Below are 19,207 nucleotides of genomic sequence, written 5' to 3'. Positions count from 1 at the left end.
ACAAGGTTTCTACTGTCCTCCACCTCTGCCCCTTGAACCCAGCCCCCACCATCTCATATCTGGATGAATCCAACAGCTACAGAGCTGGTCTTTCTACTTCTACCCTTGTTCTCTCCCTTCCTTAAGTCTCTTCTCAAATCAGCAGACAGATGCTTTCAAAACATAAGTTGTGTCACTCCTCTGCTCAACACCATGCAATGGCTCCCATCATACTGAGAGTAAAAGCCAAAGTCCTTACAGCGGCCCACAAGGCCCTATGTGATACGCGAACTCCTCTCCACACACATCCCCCAACCCACACACCCCCACTCGCCACAACACACACACTCACCCGCCCTCGTCTCCCCACTGACCCCTCTCTGAAGTCCCATCCTCCAGCTTCATGCTCATCGCTCTGTTCCTCCTGCTGTTCTTCCACTTCACGTTGCCTTGCACTAACTGCCTGGAAGGTTCTTTCCTGTTATCTGTGCAGCCCCTGCCCCACACATCCACCACTTGAATCTCCCCTTACCACAGGGGCCTTCCTTGGCCACCTGTTTAAAGTGGCCATCCTCCATAACCTCTGACCCTGTTTATTTTTCTTAATGACACTTAACACCATTCACATATCTCATATATATATATACACACACACACACTCTCTTATATTTATATATAAGATATCATATGTGTATATATATCTAATCTGTTTGTCTATCATCTCAGTGGGAATAAACAAAGACCAACCCTATGATAAAGTGAGGGCCATATATTCCAAGCTTGCTATATTAAGGGAGTCAGCAACTGGCACTTGCCTTTGGCGAGAGGCCCAAAGGCAGGCAGAGGAGAGGGAGAGCTTCATGGTGGAAACCGGGGAAGGCTTCAGGTGAGCCCTACTTACAGGCTGTTGGCAGGAGGAAGCTGGAGGTGGGCTAGAGGCAGGGCCGCCTATGTGATTGGTTAGGGTGCATATTTGGCTTTCTGTGATGGGTCCTAATTAGGACTCGGGAACAAAAATAGGGAAACTATCAGTTATTAACGAAGTTCTGGCCATTTGGGGCCCATTGATACATGGGTTGTTTAGCTTCCTAGATTGTCACTAGAGATAGCAGTTTGGCCTCCCGAAAGTCTGATAGCAGGCTGGTTTCGTGCATTGTTCATTATACTACCGTAATTATCTATAATAATTGTAGATAAGGGAGTGGGTTTCCTGGGCGGGTTTCCTGGGCAGTTTCCCTGCTGCAGGTTGTGGGGCAGTGTTCTGTTTTTATACAGAGTCCAGCCATCTCTCTGTGGTTCTGTTGTACATTCAGTCTTTTATACCTCATTAGAATATAAACACTAAGAATACTGTTTTATTTGCTATCGTATCCCCAGAGCCTAGAATAGTGCCAGTTACCTAGCAGGTATGCAGAAACTATCTGTTGTTGATTATGATCATGTTTATCTAGCTCTAGTTAGAAAAGTTGTGATTTTGCTACATGATGTGGAAAATAGGCCAACCACAAGCCTGCTTCATTCAATCCAGTTGTACAAATGTTTGTTGAGTGCTTGCTACATATCCAGGAGGCTCTGTGTTAGGCCACTCCAGGTTACACAAGACAAGTATTAGCTGAAAATGGATTGACGACCAGGATTCTAAATACTTTCGCCTTTCCTCTAAATTTCCCTTCAAGTTTAAATTCAACTTCACCTATAATACCACTGCAGGTTCCAGGCCCATTATTCTTTCAGAGGCTGTGCGGGCCCACGTCTAGTTTCTCCAGCACTCACTGCATGTGGAGCTCATTTAGCTCCTCTCAGAAAGGGCCTGTGTGGCAGCCAGTTGTCTTTTGAATGAGCTGATTATCTTCTCAGTTGGGTTATTCCCTGAGAGCCAGAGCCACACCTTGCCCCTAGTACAGGTGACACATAGGAGGGTCCTGGGGTGATGGGAATCTCCTCCACTCCCCATTTTTGACCTTTGCCCTGAACTCCAAATCAAATATCTCACTGATGGTTTGTACCCATGGGGACAGTGGGATACACCATTTTAAGTGAAATCCATCTCACTTTCATCTTCTGCACACAGAGGTCACACTGGCTCAGAGCTGCCATCTGGAGGTGCATTAACTGTCCTGATAGCCCAAGACTGGGAGCCCTACTTGGACATCTCAACTATTTTCTGACAAGGGCTTTCTGTTTTATTTTATTTTATTTTATTTTATTTTATTTTATTTTATTTTAAGGTTCTGAATTATCTCTTCCTCTGGGGAAAGATTCCAGGGATTTTATTCCAGGCTAATTTATCTTTCAAGTAGAACACTCAAGGATCCAAGAAGCAAATAGGCCAGGATGCAGCTGGAACTAGAATTCTGTGGAATAGCTTATCAGCAGGCCACATTCAGCTGTAGAAACAGAATGGAGGCTGCTGAAGGGCAGGGATGGAGGCTGCTGTGTTTCCTAATGAGTCAACGCTTGGCACATGGTAGTTGCTCCATAGTTATTTACTGAATGAATAGGAAGGATAAACACACTCTAAGTTTGAAATGAGAAATCCCAAGTTTAAATAGCAATAATTTTCTTCAATGTTCCCTCATTTTGTAGCTTAATTTTCACAGCCGTTACAAAACACATTAAGTAAAAAGGCAAACAGTGAGAACCCCAGGTGTGAAAGGGGGCTCTGGGGAGCAGAAGTGTCACTTCCCAGTTTCTTCTTGTGGGCCACCCGTGCTTGCCGCACAGGCTGAGTTGCAGACCCTGCTTTCTACTGAGCACAACAAAAAGCTCCAATGTCACAATCTACTGTGCAGTTTCAAAGTCTTCAACAATTATGATTGCTACGTAATCTAATTCCTGAATGTATTTACCCCAGTTTTATAATGAATCAGAATGAGAAAAGTAAACATTGGCTATAATCAACTCATACCTGTTTAAGGCCTTGGGAGGAAGATGGGAGAAAACTTTCACCAGATCCACGATGGTTGCTGTCTTCATTTTATTCAGATAATTCTTTTTCCCCAAAACCTGGTCAACATTGGGAAACTGGCTGTCTGCAACCAGTCAGACTGATTGCCAGTCAAGCCTTCGTTGCAACGTTGTAACTTCACCTTAGCCTCTGATTGGTTGCTTTTGGCAACCAATCAGATGTTTGCACAGGTGTGTGCCCTTTGTAACTCCACTTCAGTCTCTGATTGGTTGCTTTCTGCAACCAATCAGACGGATTGTGGGCCGCCACTTCATTTCCATGAGGTGAGCATGAAGTGGCCAACAGGAGACCTCTAAGGGGTATATGGACTGGGAAGACTCTGCATCTGGGCCCTTGAGTCACTGCTCAGGCCTGTTCCCACACTGTGGAGTGTACTTTGGTTTTCAATAAATCCCTGCTTTTATTCTTTCATTGCTTCATTCTTTCTTTGCTTTGCTGGGCGTTTTGTTCCATTCTTTGTTCAAAACACCAAGAACCTGGACAACTTGCAGTCAAGACCCTCCACTGATGACACTTTGACTTCTGGATTTCGCCGAACCAAATAGCCAGATATACGAAAGAAAATGGGCGGCAGGTGTTCTCTCCTCCCGGTGCACTCTTGCCCCTATTTCTTGAGTTTCTCCGGGCCTGCCTTGAGACTAAGAAGACTCTCAGCTCTCCCTGCCCATCACCAGAGAAGACACTGAGCTCTTCAGAGAGGCCCCAGGCTTCAGGAAGTCCCTCTTGGTGCCTGACTTAAATCTCTTCTCTAGCCATTAAGCACAATTCCCTCTTGCCCTGTCATCACTGGAGAAGAAAGAAGAGCTGCTTACCACTCTCCTTTTAATCTTTTTTTTTTGAAACAGAGTTTTGCCCTTGTCGCGGAAGCTGAAGTGCAATGGCGCAATCTCGGCTCACTGCAACCTCTGCCTCCTGGGTTCAAGTGATTCTCCTGCCTCAGCCTCCTGAGTAGCTGGGATTACAGGTGCCTGCTAACACGCCCAGCTAATTTTTGTATTTTTAGTAGAGACAGGGTTTCACCATGTTGGCCAGGCTGGTCTGAAACTCGTGACCTCAGGTGATCCACCTGCCTCACCCTCCCAGAGTGCTGGGATTACAGGCATGAGCCACCGCGCCCGGCCCTTTTAATCGTTCTTAATGGGCTTATAAGCGGTTATTAAGTCCCCCTTCAGCCTTCTCAGAGCCTCATTTTACATGCATTGAAGCTGAGAGCTTCCGAGGAAAGCATTTGACTCTGGGCCCCAAAGATTTGCAATGTCTTAAATGGGCAATCAGCCACTTCACTCACTTTAACCTGCATAAATGAACAGTCCTGCCTTCTTTTGCAAAGTATAAAGTCATTCAAAGGAATTCCCTGGCAACCAACCCTTATTAATAAATCACGCCCAATCTAGGCCAGGACAGGGCATTTCGCAAATGCTTCTTTTGCTTGAGAAGTGACACTGGCACTAGGTACACAGTAAACAAGCTGCTGCTCTCTCTGAAGCTCTGCATTTGCTGGATGGATCCAGTCAGTCTCCCACAGGACCCTGTGGGCCTGGTAGGCTCTCACCTGACTCCCCAGTTGGGAAGGGAGTGCTTCCCCAATGAACTCTCACCTGGATCTTTCTTAGGGTTACTGGACTAGGGTCACAGCAGCTGGGCAGCAGGGCATAGAGCTCGAGTGAGACTTGCTCAGGCTCTGCTAGGCACACATTGGAAAGTTTCATTTTCTATTCCATCATAATACCATTTATTTCCAGTTCATTGTTCATGCCTACAGGTGAAAGTCTGAGTTGTATGTCTAGACAGGGCTTCCAGTATGTCCTCACTCAGAATCCCACAGTTCCTTCCGATCATAGGAAGTGGGAAGGAGCAAGGCAGGTAAGTTGTAAGGCTGATGGTGTTTCAGCTTTGAGGAAAAAGTGATTTCACTTCAATAGTAATTTTAACCAGAATGGCTAAAATTAAAAGGACTGACAATCCCAAGTGTTGGCAAGGATACAGAGCAATTGCAACTCTTAGTGTTTGCTGCTGGAGTGTGAATCAGAGCCACCACTTTGGAACTCTTTGGCAGCATCCAGCAATTGCTCCAGCAATCCCACTCTTAGGTATATGAGCAAAAGAAGTGAGTGTTTATGTTCACCAAAATACACAGGCAAGAAAGTGCATAGTGTTGTAATTCACTTTTTTTTTTTTTGAGACGGAGTCTTGCTCTGTCGCCCAGGCTGGAGTGCAGTGGCACAATCTCTACTCACTGAAGCCTCTCAGGTTCAAGCAATTCTCCCTGCCTCAGCCTCCCAAGTAGCTGGGATTACATGCTCCCACCACCACACCGAGCTAATTTTTGTATTTTTTAGTAGAGACGAGGTTTTGCCATCTAGGCCAGTCTGGTCTTGAACTCCTGACCTTAGGTGATCTGCCCACCTTGGCAAAGTGCTGGGATTACAGGCGTGAGCCACCATGCCCCACCTGTAGTTCACTTTTAAGTACATTTTTTAAAAGTAAAAAATTTGAAGCAGCTGCCACCCTAGTGTAGAATGGATAAATAAGTTGTGATATAATCATAGAATGAAATCAGACACAACAATGAAGAGAACTGAAGTACTGCTAGACAGGACAACATGGATGAATCTCATATGCAGGATGCTGATCTGGACACACAAGAGCACATTCTGTGTGATTCCACTTATATGAAATTCAAAAAAGGCAAAACTAATCTCTGATGATAAAGATCAGAATAGTGGCTGCCTCTGGGAGGAGTGTTGAACAGATCTAATGTGTTCAGTTATCTAGTTGAACACATTAGATCTGTGTACTTTGACTATAAGTTACACAGTACCACAAGAGAAAACAAAAGAAGGTGCCTACTGCGTTTTCTTCTTCCCAGATGACCAACTCTTAATGTATTCATCTGTTTTTTCACTGTTCTGCTTCTTTTGAAGAAGATTTGAGGTGACTTACAAAGGTATATGGTATATTTATAAGTGAAGAAATCTGGGTGATGTTAAAACCAGGGCAGGAAAATAAGGTGGAAACCAGATGTAAGGATGGTCTTCACTATTTGTGTCAGGAAGTCCTGTGAACTTCCTATGGTGAACAGAATAGAGCTTCCTAGCAGTCAATGCAAAGAAGAAACACAATTCCACACCCCAAAGTTAACAGTCCTGCTGATCAGAAGCACAGGTAGTTCTGAGATCTGATAGAAAATGTTCCTGTATCATTTCAGAACAGGAAACTATGTGATCAAATCCCTTTCTATTTGTTTAAAAATTTGTCAGATATCTCATGTTTGACCCTGGATGTCTGAATCCCCTCAGCCCACATTGTCCCACCTACGCCATGCCCACACTGTCCCCATAGAATTTAGGGTGAGGCAGCATCCCAGTGATTGACAGGCCCCTGTTTACTTTCCTGGGTGTGGTTTGGGGGAAGCCCTGTTAATGAAGGCTGGATTTCTGTTCTTTGGGGTGCCCAGCTTGCCATCCTCATTTCTGGAACCCAGACCAGCATCCTCAGCCCACGCTTTGCCACTCAGCTCATCTTTTCCCCGGTTGGCGCTTCTCAGTGGCCCCATCCCTTCCCCAGCAGCGACTCTGCATGGGGCTGCTCCCTGGGAGCTGAGCTCTTTCCATTTTGGCATTTGGGTTAGTGGATCTTTCCACTTTCTGGATCCAGTTTTTGAGTTGAATGCATATATTTCCCTGGTCACTAGTGAAGAAAAAAACACAACAATCACATAAACCAGAAAATTCCAATGACTGTCTCTTCCCCCACTTCTACCCTGCTCTGTTCTGACTCCCAAGGGAAGATGAAGCACACTAGAAGATGTGAATCACTGACACTGACAGCAGACATGTGAATAGCACTGCAGTCTCCAACAGCCTGCCCTTGTCACAAGCCATGCTGCTTGGACCACACAGGTAGCAAACAGCAAACCTCTCTGGATAGAAAGGCTTAGGAGCATCTCAAGGACATCTCAATTGCAGGATGAGAAGGCTGTGTAAATCTTGAACTCCATGCAAGCTTTGGATAAATTAGGTTCAGTTTCTAATGGGATTACCCATTACTTTCTGATTCGTTTTGTTTGTTTTAAAAGACCCCTGAATTCCTGCTATAAAAAGGAATTCACCAAGTGAGAAGGAAAAGGCTGATTTTTATTTATGTTAGGTTAGCAGCAATTTGTAGACACAGACACACAAATCTGGTCCCACTTGAGATGATGCAAGGAAGCCATTTTTATTGTGTCCAAGCCAGCAGACGCTAATTGATTTAGGCCAGTTGGCTCATGTCTTTCTTTTTTTTTTTTTCCCTCAACTACACAAAAACACAAAAATCCTCCTCTGCCTTTTGCTCTGGAAGATCAGGTTTAAGGCAAGCCCTTGCTTCTTGTCATTTCCATACAGCATGAGTGGCCTCTCAGCTCAGGATCCCACCAGCACTTATGCTAATGTGGGCACATTATGGTAACAAGCACCTAATAATAGAGGGAAATTTAATTCCAGCAGCAGCAGCAGCGGCGGCAGCAGCCTCTCACTGGAGAGGAGCCATCCTCCTTAGGAGGAGGACCGGTGCCGTTTGCATATGAGGGTGGCAGGAAGCCAACACACTTGCCTCCTGAATTTGGTTTCCTTCCTTTTATTCACGTCTATAATTGAGCCTTTGTAAGTGGAGGGATGAGTGTAAAGGAGCTAAATTTGGAGCTGATTTCACGGGGGTGATGAGAGCTCTGGAGGCCAGCTCTACCTTATGTTCATCTTGCCGACCAAGAAGAAATTCTTGGCCCTGATCTAGGGAAAAAAGAAACTACACTTGCCATTTCTCTGTATCTTCCACTACTAATAAAATGCTATTAGAAGCATCCAGGAAGAATGTGGATGGGGGGCGGGGGGTGCAATGAGTACCAAAAAGCAGGAAAAAACCGTGGATTCCTGGATTCACCAGTTGCCTCAGCTGGTTCGTAATTTAGGAAGGGAGGCAAGAAAGAGGCATGGCCCTTGAACGTGAGCCTTTAGGTGGAGACCCACTGAGGCCTCACGAGTGTGATCCTGTAATTGAGCATCTGCAAGCCAGCTGAGTTCACAGCTGATCTCACGTTGTATTAGCCTGGAAGAGTCAGCACTGTATAGGCGACATAGCCAAACGGATTGACAAAATGAGTTAAAAGCAGGAAATTGGATAAGGTCCTCCATGCTTCTATCAGTCTGGAATATGAAAAGCATTCTTACAGTGGTATTGCCACTTAATTACCTGGATTTATGACTTCTCCATCAAAGACTGTTCATCTGGATAGTTTCCTAAGGAGAAGACAGAGACGGCATCAAACATAACCCTATATTCCTCCCCCCAGGCAAAGCCATGCATCCTCACAACCCAAGTTCCTTACCCAAAGCCTTCTTGACTTCTAAGTCTTTAATAGGCACTGTACTAGATGCTGGGGACACAGCAGTGAACAAGGCAGGCATGGGCACTGCCTGTACAAAGCTTGCCAGTTACAAACAGGTGCTGCAATGCAGAGTGATAAGGCTCTGATGGGGAGATGTAGGCTGTCATGGGGCACAGGTAGGGGTAGAGGAGACATTTAAACCACACTTGGGGGTTAAGGAAGCATCCTGAGTAAATAAAATCTAAGCGTAGAAGGAAGAGTGGAAATGCCACACAGCATGGCTAAGACCTACATTTTGTCAGTGGATCGCTGTCAGGCATTGTCAAGGTGGACACAGGTGAGCTCCTAGGCATCTGTACCTCTGGCTCTGGCACTCCGGCCCTCCCCTGCGGCGGCCTCCCATTGCCTAGGCCAATGCAATGTCGCATCTGGGCCTCACCTAAGTCCTGTGCTCCAGGTCTCTTCTCTTCCCTGATATGTCCTTGGTGCCACCCTCCAGGACCTGACTTCTGCCTAATGCACCTGTCTCTCGTCCCCATAGAAACACCCCTTCCCTCACATGCTGCCCTCTAGAGGTGCCAAAGTCAGGGTCGCTAGCACAGTAGCAGGGATTGTGTTTGGAGTTTGGCTAGCTTTCCAATCCCCAGGTTTTATCACTTAAAGGATCCCCTACCTAGTTCCCCACAACTCCCCAACTCTGAAGAGAGAGGAAATGGGGATTACACAGGCTTCATCAATTTGACCAGCTAAGCAGCCCCACTTTTTGTGGTCACGGATATTTATTTAATAGACTAATTTAATATTACATAGTTCTAGAGCAATCTCTAAGTGGCATCCCCAAGGGTACTCACCTTAGACAATAAGACCCAGGAGACCAGAGACTGCCTCTTCTTCCTGTTTGTACACTGGCCAGAACATAGAAGACTTAGGGGATGGATGTGCCTGAAGCCAAAATTCCAGCGCCCTGCATTGACTTCCTCATGGGAGGAGCCATTGAATTATCATGCAACAAATTCATGAAGCTTGGACCATGACAAAGCCTTACTCATGAGGGTAGGGAAGAGCTGGAGGGAGCCACCTTCAAGTTCTTTCACTTCACTTCCCAGGGGGTAGATAAGGTTATGTCAGAGAGAGAGAGAGAGAGAGAGAGAGGTGGAGGAGAGGGAACTTTCCAGCTATCCTGTAACACTTTGCATTTGTGTGACACTTAACAATTTTCAAACTATTCCTCCATCTGTTATCTCAGGGCAGATGTCCTCACCCCCCATTTTACAGGCGAGGAACCTAAAGCTCAGCAAGGCGAGGGAAGTCCCCAAGGTGATAAGGCTAAGTGGGCAGAGCCAACCCCGGACCAGGCAGGGCCCTTTCTCTGTCGCTTTTCTGCATGATACTGGAAGAGCAAAGGAAATTTAAATCAGCTGGGTGCAGTGGCTCATGTCTATAACCCCAGTGCTTTGGGAGGCCGCAGTGGGTAAATCACTTGATGTCAGGAGTTCAAGACCAGCCTGGCCAATATGGTGGAACCCCATCTCTACTAATAATACAAAAAATTGTCCAGGTGTGGTGGCACATGTCTGTAATCCCAGCTACTTGGGAGGCTGAGGCATGAAAATCGCTTGAGTCGAGGAGGCAGTGGTTGCAGTGAGCCGAGATTATGCTATTCCACTCCAGCCTGAGCAACAGAGTGAAATTGTGTCTCAAAAAAAAAAAGAAAGAAAGAAAGAAAATTTAAACATCATTGGAGGCTGAAGCACTAGTTTTGGTCTTTAAGCTTCACTCCCCCAACTCACTCTCGTGGAGAGCTGGTATAGATAATAAACACCACTACTCAATATTTATGAAATCCAGTTCTTCTGCAAATATATCAGCAGGCATGTTCAGTGGAGGGAACAGATTCTATCAGGAGCTCGTCACACAGCAATCTGTTCCAGTAGCCAAATGCAAGCACCTCTCTGAATGATAAGCATGCCCACAAGGCTGTGTCAGGCCTGCCTTCGGGGGAGATGGGGCCCCTATCCCCCAGTGTCTATGCCCGGTGCCCCACTGCCCATACTCACCACCACAACGTCTCTCTTTGCAGTCTTCGTTTCTGCAGAGAACAGAACAGGCAGAAGTTAAGCTTCTTGGGCATTAAATTGACCTTAAAATTCCACCCCCACAATGGTATTTCCCCTAAATAGGGTTTGATCTCAGTCTTGCAGACACAGCAAAGAATTGTTCTGTCTGTAGATGTGTTTGTTGACAGCTTTCCATCTTCTCAGAAAAAAATGCATACACATACGTATATACACACACAACAGTAGGTTTTTTTACTCTTTTTCTAGCTTGTTATCAATGGACCTAGAAAACTGGCTTTTAAATGGCTTTTAAGATAAGAAAGAAAGATTGGATTGGATACCTCTTTTCATAAGGTGGGAGTTTTATGCATTCATTCCCCAAGCCCTTTTATTTTATTTCATTGTTTTATTTTATTTTGAGGCAGGATCTCACTCTTGTCGCCCAGGCTGGAGCACGGTGGCACACTCACAACTCGTTGCAGCCTTGACCTCCCAAGCTCAAGCCATCCTCTCAGCTACCTCCCCAGTAGCTAAGACTGCAGGCGTACACTACCACACCCAGCTAATTTTTAAAATTTTTTTCTACAGACAGGGTTTCACTATGTTGCCTAGGCTGGTCTCGAACTTCTGGGCTCAAGTGATCCTCTAGCCTCGGCCTCCCAGAGTGCTGGGATTATAAGTGTGAGCCACCATGCCCAGCCCCCAGCCCCTTTTTAAAAAGTGGGATTAGAGACAGTTTGTGAAAATCTCATTTATTAAAATCATCACTCTCAATATGATCAATAACCACTATAATCAAATTTCTAACCCTGTTGAGACAAGCCTTAAGCATGTCAGACACATGCCTGTGAATGAAGTGATTAAAGCAAGCATTTTTTTTTTTTTTAATTAAAACACTGTCCAATTCTTTGTCCTGTCTCCCCAACACTCTGGAGTCTACTTGAGGCCGGGCCAGGACACCTCCTCAGACCTGGAGCTGCTCAGATGGACCTTCCCCGCACCCCCCCAACAATGTACCCACTTCCCTGAAGTCATTCAGCTTTCTTGGCCCATCTCACCACCCCCATCTCCCCTTTCTCACTAGTCCAATCTAAATAATTTGTGGAAATGATCAAATCCATTAGAATCTGGGTATCAAGTATTATCTGGTTTTTTTGTTTTGTTTTGTTTTGTTGAGACAGAGTCTTGCTATGTCTCCCAGTCTGGAGGGCAGTGGTGCAATCTCGGCTCACTGCAACCTCTGCCTGCCAGGTTCAAGCAATTCTCTTGCCTCAGCCTCCCAAGTAGGTGGGACTACAGGTGTGTGCCACCATGCCCGGCTAATTTTTTGTATTTTTAGTAGAGACAGGGTTTCACCATGCTGGCCAGGCTGGTCTCAAACTCCTGACCTTGTGATCTACCCGCCTCAGACTCTCAAAGTGCTGGGATTATAGGTGTGAGCCACCACACCCGGCCTTATTTGTTCTTTCAAAAGAGGCCTGTGTCCAGCACAAAGCATTAGCTGTCCTCAGGACACCCTCCGTGGGCAGCAGTAAGCAGGTCTTGTCTACATTTAACACGTGGAGAGTTCTTTCCTCCTGTGCCATGCAGCAAGGGACAGACCTAGGTGTTCAACTGAGCTGATTGGAGAGGGCGCTAGGTAGGGCACAGACAGGACCAAATTGAGAGATCCAGGTGGGCCAAGATACTGTGCCTCTGCCCTTCCCATTCTCCAGCTGCAACCAACCTCCACTTCCTTCCATCCGCAGAAGATGTAGCTGAAAATGCTCCAAGACGTGATCGCAGCCTGATTCTCTGCCGAGTAGGAACCTTTTTATGTAGCACAACAGAGCAAGCAAAAAACAACAGACGAGGGAAACAGGTACGAACCGATTTCCTTTCTTTGTCCTATGCAGGGGAAAAAAGAGGGGATATTAATTCACTTGAAAGTATGCTGCACTGGCACGTACATGACACCATGGGGTTCTTTGGGCAACTATGGCCTTTGAGATACAGGGGTTGACTGAAAGAGGTGCCAGGGATAGGGACAAGAAAGACTAGACCACCACACCTGCTTCAAACAAAGCAGCTTCATCACTATTGGCTTTGGACTAGGGACGTTCTGAGAATTTGATGAGTTAAAAAGTATCCCCTTATAAACTTCAGGGAATACATTGTCTCTGATGAGAACACCTGGTGAGGACATGACTGCCCTAGTCAGACTGCCCAGCAAGTCTTCCTGCCCCATCCCTTTCTCCCTAAGAGCCAGCAGAGCAGAAGGCTTGGCTCACAGCAGGGAGACTTGAGAGCTGGCAGTTACATTTTGGTTTCCTGTCACACGAAGAGCTGGACTTGGACCCCACGACCTTTCCCACGATCACCTTGGATTCTATAACTCTGTAACTCTAATTTTCTTCTTTGCTCTTTGACAAAAGTTGGCTGTCATATGGTGTAACTAATTTCCAGAGAGGTTGAGTCTGAGTCTGGTTTTCTAGCTAGTTTTGCTTTTTTAAGTCAACCATGTTGAAAACAATTAATATTTACAACCTAAGTTAAAAGAACCAGCTTCAAGGTACATATTTAACATTTAGCCATAAATTACATGAGAGTTACAGTGTCTATTGGATTTGTTTCTTCAAGAACTTCTATCCAAATCGCATTACAGTACACCACCATCCTTACAAGCAATTACTCTTTTAGAGCTGTTTTTATAAAAAAATCAATTTGTGAATAGAGTTCAAACAAAAATGCCTTTTTTAATTTCAGCAGATGCTCGAGGATTTCTTACCTTGAAGTCAAGGTTGCCCATAGCAACAAACTTTCGCAATAAATATGGCAAAATGCAATGCACATCTTTATTCTAATGCCTTGTACTTTTATACAGTCTTTCATCCATACATTTTGTTATTTGACAGTTAATAGTTAATATTTAAAATGCCCTTAAAAGGCACACATGTCTCATCACCCCCTCTTTTTGCCATTGAGAGATCCTAGAACTCAGAGGTTCCAATACTTCAAGATACTTGGGCATAGAGCTAAACTTGGAATCTAGAATCCTGAACTCACTGGGACTCATCTGTGAAGAATAAGGAAACAAGATTTGTAAAAAATGTCTGGGTAGTGTACTAAGCATTTACTCTGTATCAGGAATACAGTTAAGTGCCTTGTTTGCATTTGCTCATTTAGTTGATTAATTTTACAAACAAGAAAATTCAAGCTCACAGAGGCGGTGACTTGCTCAAAGCCATATTCCAAGAAAACGGTAGAGCTAAGACTCGAGCCCAGGCCCATCGAACTCCAAAACTCAGGCTCAGAACCCGCTAAGCTGTAAGTTGTTAAGAGCTACCGAGAATCAAGAAGCCTGGCTCTGGGAGAAGTTTGTGATTCTTTGGTGCTCTCTTCATGTCACTCTACTACCTCACTTTTAGCCAGTAAAAGACACATCACAGATTGGCACAATAAGAGGCATATTAGTGGGCAGGTGAAAATTGGAAAGAGAGAAAACAGGCCTGCGTTTATAACCCTTAAGAGTGAGAGACTGAGACCACATGCAAAACACTAATAATTATTTGGTCACACAAAAACCCAGCTGAGTCACTGGAGACACAAGCTTATTTCCCTCATTGGTTTTGTGTGCTTGCCTAATTCCATACTATCCTTTAAATATTCTACAAATAAGAGCATGGCATATTCTATCACTATTCACAATAGGGCTTTTCTGAAGGTTTTATCCAGGTCAAGGTCATCAGAAGGTTGATGCCCCAGTCTCATTGAGAGCCTCAAGGACAGAGTAGGTTGCCAGGGAAAGCCAAAAGGATGGTTTCCTGGCCTAGCAGGTGAAAAAAAAAGTGCACCAGGACTGAGGGGAGCTGGGATTCTTTCCCCCATATCTCCTTTTCCTGCCTTCATTCCAGGCAACCTGCCTTGTAGAGAAATCCTGATTCTCCATTTTTCCTTCTCCTAATATCACCAGAAAGTGTCCTAAAGGAGGAGGGGAAGAGGGCCCAGCCCACTGGCAACTTACAGATGTTCCTTGTTCTTCCCAGTCTTGCAGGGACAGTGTCTGTGGATGCCTTTGGCCAATAGGACAACCAGGGACACCAGGAGACCCAGAAGCAATATGGAGCCCAAAGTGATGACAAAAGGCACGTACCATGCGGATGGAGAGTAAACGTTTTTCCTCAGGACCTGGTAGGTGACCCTGGGCTTGAACAACAGAGAGCAGGGAGGGTGAGTGGAGGGTGGTAGTGATTTTGACATTCAGCACTCTCTCGTGTTGAGTATATATTCCACTCTTCGTTATTGCTCTATAAATTGGACATCTGTGTGCTCACAGTTCTTGCTGCTTCAACCCATCACCTTATTTATAGTCTTTGCAGACATCCATTAGATCAAAACCCAGAAATTTTAGGGAACTGAAAACTGTAGGCCTAATTTTATTCTCTGTCTTCCTCTTCCCTAAAGCTAAAAAAAGTCCATTGGCTTTTTTTCTACCATATCTGGGCATAACCCAGGGACGAATATAGCCATTGTCTCTCACCAAGACGGCATAAGCCACGAAAGTTGTTTTTTTAAACACCTTGTAGGCTTTTCAGTGTTTTCTCAACTACAAGCTGCCACTGCCAGAGGAGTGGGCTGATATCACAGCAAAGCCTCAAGTTCAGCATCTGCTTCCTAGAGCTGGAGACAGATAACAAACAAGTTATGGAGGTTTCAGGATTGGAGATGTCACAATTAGGTCATGCTCTGAGCCCAAGAAAGGTGGGAACTCCTCACTCAGGGGAGCCTACCAGCTCCTCCCACAAGGAAAGTCCTTAGGGTTGCCATATACCTCCATTCACTGGGGTCATATTGACTTGAGCACGGGAAAGAGAAGCATGAACCAGCTCCTGGGAAGACTCTGAGAAGAAGCTGGCCGCCTCCATAGGGGGTTCTCTAAGGTTCTGATTATCTTCCCTCTGGCATGCTGCAGGTATGAGGCTGCTGACCAAGGGTGCAGCTTCTACTAGGAGGAGAAGGAGGAAGAAGAAGAAGAAGAAAGGGGACAGATGAATTAGCATAGATGCAAGCCAGTTCCTCTAAGGGGCAGGGGAGATAATTCTGTTGTCAGATTCCAGGCTCTCCCTTCCTTCTCCAAGCCGATTCTGTGATAGCACCTGGTCATTTTCTTCCTGCCCTTTCCCACAGTCTGTATTTACTTTGTCAGTTTGAATACTTGCTTGTAATCTATCTGCCCCTCTAGATCAGTGGCTCTCAGACTTTAATGCACATTAGCATTCCCTGAAAGGCTGATTAAAAACACTGCTCACTGGGCCCCACCTCCAGAGTTTCTGATCCATTAGGTTAGGGGATAGAGTTGGGGATTCCAGCTTCCAGCATCGTTCCCTGGAGGTCATGGTGATGATCATGTTTGGGTGACCTATAACTTTAATAATCTAGGCTGGGCCCAAGAATTTGCATTTCCAAGCAGTTTCCAGGTAGTGCTGATTCTGATGGTCTAGGGACCACACTTTGAGAACCACTCACCCATACAATAAGCTTCCTGAGAGCAGGGATCATTTTTGGCTTGTTTGCTAAAGTGACTGGCACACTATAGGCATTAAATCGATATTTGTAGATTAGATGAATTTTTTGGAGTGGAGGTGGGGTGTAGGGTACAGATTGGTACATGGTGATTCTTCAAAAGATGTGGAAAAGGGCACCCAGCAGTAAGCAAGCAACCTGATTTCATGGATATTGATTTGCAAAGACTCTTCTGAACATGCAGAGAGGGGCTGTGAAGGTAGCATCTGGCAGCATGCCCATGAAAATCGGTTCCTGTGCCACAAGCCACACAGGTGGTTGAGGTCTGATCTCTCACAAGTCTCTGCACAAACAATACACTCTTCTCTACCAGAACAGGAAATATGAGTGGTTTTATGAGTCTGAGGTCTCACCAGATTTTTGCCACCCTGTAGCTACTCCAGTCCAGCCCGTGGTTGCCATTTTTGGCAACATCCTAATACCGCAACTCTTCAGTCCACCCCACATATCTCCGGGCAGGGGAAAGAATTCCATCAACATAACTCACAAGGGAACATGCCTGGGGATTCCAGGTCCTAAAGCCCTTACCCTGGGGGCTGTGGTGATGACAGTGGTTGGGTGGGAAATGACTTTAATACTCAGTGTCACTGTTCCTGTCTCAACAAGAGCCTCAGCTTTCTTCCTGCCAGACAGCAAGTTGTCATCAGTTATGTAGACAGTTATGTAGCTTGTAGTCCCAGATCTTATCAAACCCACCAGCATAGTCAAAGGGAGATGTAAGCAGCAGGCGTGTGACGTTGGAACCAGCATTGGGAGAGAAGGTGAAATGATTGTTGACGTTACCTAAATGAGATTTGATGCAGGGGTGTTGGTAAAAGGAAGAAAAGAGAGTAAGAAATAAAGGTTTAGAAGAAAACTGCACTCAATCTTTTTCTCAAATGTCCACACCTCAAGTGTAGACTGTATCTGTGACACACCAGAGCTGGATTAGTTATATGCTACAGGCTTTAACTGCACCAGAGATGTCATTAATACAAAGAAACTCTTGCTCACAACCAGCGTGGCTATAAACAAAGCTGAGTAGAAAAGGACAATAGGACAACACCCTTAGCCTAGGTGCCATCTTGCTGAGTATTAAGCAGAGACTTTGTAACCCTGGTGCAGCCCTTCTGATTTCTCACCCGGCAATTATTTGGTAACAACACTGTAATTCACACTCAGACAAATGAGTGGGCGTCAAGAGGGTAGAATAGGTCACATCCCTAGCCATAGGCCAAGTTCACTGCATGCTTTTCATGGGACCCAGTGGGTCACACTGGTTATGGATGTCCCTGGAGTCCCCCAAAGGAAGGTGCCTCCTGGCTTTGCAGGAATGGCAGTCCCAGGTCCTCCTGAACCCACCCCATCACACCCCCAAACACACACGCAGCTCTGCTGGGGCTCATGGCTCAGCTCAGGGAGCCTGGGGCAGAGAGGCTGCCAGCCCAAGCACACCCCTGCTCATTCCTCCACTGGCTCCAGACTCATTACCAACTGAACACCAGTAAATGGAGCAGGAGATGATGCAATTTTTGCTCCCTTAACAGCAAAATGCTCCATAAAGGCCTTAGGGCTCTCAGTATGGATTATTTCCATCTTCGGCAACTGCAGTCTCGAGGCAGTTTCTGCCCCTGGGTTTTGTGACACAGCCAGCTTGAGAGGCTTCCTACTGTTCAAGTTCCTGCTCGGCCAAGGGCACAGCAGGCAGCAGGGATGGATTTTTACTCTCTCACGTGGAATTGTTCTGCTTGTTTGGGTTTAAATCTCTGGCCCCAGCACTTCATTAGATGAGCTATTTTGGTCTAATTTCCATTGAGGGGTGCTCTTTTTTCCCTAGAATGGTGTATTTTTAAAGAGAGAAGATGAATGGAGCAGAAGAGAATTCCTGAGGACACATTTCAAAATGCACCTAATCTATTTAATCTATTATTATCCAGAGAGAGGACTGGGATTCCCTGCCCCCACTACAAGCTTTCAGGAAAAGAGGTGGTTGAAAAGTTGGACTGCATTTTTTCTAATGACGCTAATAGGCTTTATGACTCATACTGTAGTCAGGAATTAGGGGATGGGGTTCACCCTTTTCTTGGGCTTTTGAGCAGTCACATATGGGGTCTGGGAGGAGTAAGACGAGAAGGGGAAACCGAGAGGAGCATCAAGAAGCATAGGGGCTGCTAGATTCTGTATCTCTGCTTTTCTCATTCAAACACTTCCCCAGCAAGCTGGGTGCGGTGATGCATGCCTCTAGTCCCAGCTACTTGGGAGTCTGAACAGGAGAATTACTTGAGCCCAGGAGTTCAAGACTAGCCTGGGCAACATAGCAAGACGCTATCTCAAAAAAATAATGCCCTCCCAACTCCCATCCCACTTTGCCCAGATCAGTGTGTGAGCACAGACCCCTACCCTAGACAACTTCAGGGTGCTCAGAGACAGGGTCAGGGTTGTCGACACCAAGTACTATACCTGGGCCAGTGGAATAATGGAAAGATCTGGGGCTGGAATCAAGGTCAGTACACATCAGCTTGAAATTCTGAATATTTGTGCCAACTTTCAGATCCACTAGGAGGGCCAGGAAATAAGAGTTTGGAGTACAAATGGGCTTTTCATCATTTTCTTCAAGGATGTTCATGGTAACCTAGAGTAGCAAGAAGGTGGTCATTCTCAGTAGCTAAAACTCGTTGAGTGCTTACTGTGTGTAGGCAGTTTTCAGGCTAAGCACTTTTCATAAATTAGCTCATTTAAACTCACATGAGATAGATAACATGATTATTCCCATTTTATGGATGAGAAAATGGAGGTTTAGAGATAGTAGGTAATTGATCTAAGATCATTCAGCTAGTGAATGGCAGAGCTGGGATTTGAATCCTGGTTTGTCCTACTCCAAATCCTACGCTATTACTCTCTACCCCATGTGCATGTGTGTGTACACATGTAGTGTATGCATACCTTGTCCCACCCACCCCCACACACACATGCACCTGAACACATAGGCTCACCTGCAGATGACACTGAATTGTTTTTCCAAGAAGGTATGGATTTACGGTGACTCCATGTGCTGCCTTGCCTGCTGCCCCTTGTGGATTGGAAGTTCTTTAACTCTGGCATATACAGAAATGGTTTTCAACCCTGGCTCTGCTTTCTTGGGCCCACTTCAGACCCAATAGATTGGAGGGTAGGGGTCAGGGCCCTCACTGATATTCCCTAGCTGATTCTAATATGAGCCAGGACTAAGACCCACTGGGACAGAACAAGCAGGCCTGGTTAAGCTGGGATCTCATCTGTAACCTGGGCTATTAGCAC

At 45.6% G+C, this 19,207-nt stretch overlaps 1 protein-coding gene across 1 annotated transcript in view; it reads right to left on the bottom strand.

The window, feature by feature from the left end:
• Positions 1 to 5,971: 5,971 nt before the first annotated feature.
• CDHR3 (cadherin related family member 3) overlaps positions 5,972 to 19,207 on the bottom strand; it is a 68,692-nt gene continuing 55,456 nt past the window's right edge. Inside the window, 9 exon segments of the mRNA XM_025381076.1 lie at positions 5,972 to 6,637; positions 8,177 to 8,205; positions 8,207 to 8,223; positions 10,370 to 10,403; positions 12,245 to 12,256; positions 14,373 to 14,554; positions 16,460 to 16,594; positions 16,596 to 16,714; positions 18,371 to 18,542. Coding sequence (XP_025236861.1) covers positions 6,333 to 6,637; positions 8,177 to 8,205; positions 8,207 to 8,223; positions 10,370 to 10,403; positions 12,245 to 12,256; positions 14,373 to 14,554; positions 16,460 to 16,594; positions 16,596 to 16,714; positions 18,371 to 18,542 — 1,005 coding nt within the window. The 3' untranslated portion in view covers positions 5,972 to 6,332.

Source organism: Theropithecus gelada, chromosome 3 (genome assembly GCF_003255815.1).
Source record: "Theropithecus gelada isolate Dixy chromosome 3, Tgel_1.0, whole genome shotgun sequence".
NCBI lineage: Eukaryota > Metazoa > Chordata > Mammalia > Primates > Cercopithecidae > Theropithecus > Theropithecus gelada.
Note: the sequence above shows the minus strand (reverse complement) of the source record. Positions and strands in the feature narration are given on the sequence as shown.